General features: G+C 72.3%; 1 protein-coding gene across 1 annotated transcript; it reads right to left on the bottom strand.

Moving 5' to 3' along the window:
- Positions 1 to 8: 8 nt before the first annotated feature.
- Positions 9 to 386, bottom strand: LOC110594949 (transcriptional activator MN1-like; the record flags this gene model as incomplete). The annotated part of the gene is made up of 1 exon (XM_021709295.1): positions 9 to 386. A coding segment is annotated over one exon (378 nt), but the record flags the coding sequence as incomplete, so codon positions are not given.
- Between the last annotated feature and the right edge of the window lie 4 nt (positions 387 to 390).

The raw sequence follows: 390 nt of genomic DNA, 5'->3' as shown, positions 1-390 counted from the left end.
GGGAAAGCGCCCCCGGGAACCTGGCGGCCCGCCGCGTAATGAGGCAGCTGCCCCTCGGAGTCCGAGGGCGAAAACATGTCAAAATGTCCCGAGGGCGCCTCGCCCGGGTAATTGTATTCCAGCGAGTCGACGGCCCCTTGGTTGGCCACCCTCCGGGGCTCCAGGCTGTGGGAGTCGGAGCCGCTGGAGGAGGGCAGGCCGTGGAAGGAGGCGGCGCGGTTCGGGCTCTGGTCCAGCGGCAGGCACGGCGCGGGCACGGCGTGGCCCGAGGCGCCCGAGCTGTGGAAGTCCGGGAGGTTCCCCGGCCGCTGCGGGCCGAAGCTCTCCGGCCCCTGGCTCTCCGCCATGTGCTCGTAGCCCTCGGCGAAGGAAGGCTGGCTGCCCAGGCCG

Source organism: Carlito syrichta, unplaced genomic scaffold, assembly GCF_000164805.1.
Source record: "Carlito syrichta isolate Samal-C Ts95f unplaced genomic scaffold, Tarsius_syrichta-2.0.1 Scaffold170714, whole genome shotgun sequence".
Lineage (NCBI taxonomy): Eukaryota > Metazoa > Chordata > Mammalia > Primates > Tarsiidae > Carlito > Carlito syrichta.
Note: the sequence above shows the minus strand (reverse complement) of the source record. Positions and strands in the feature narration are given on the sequence as shown.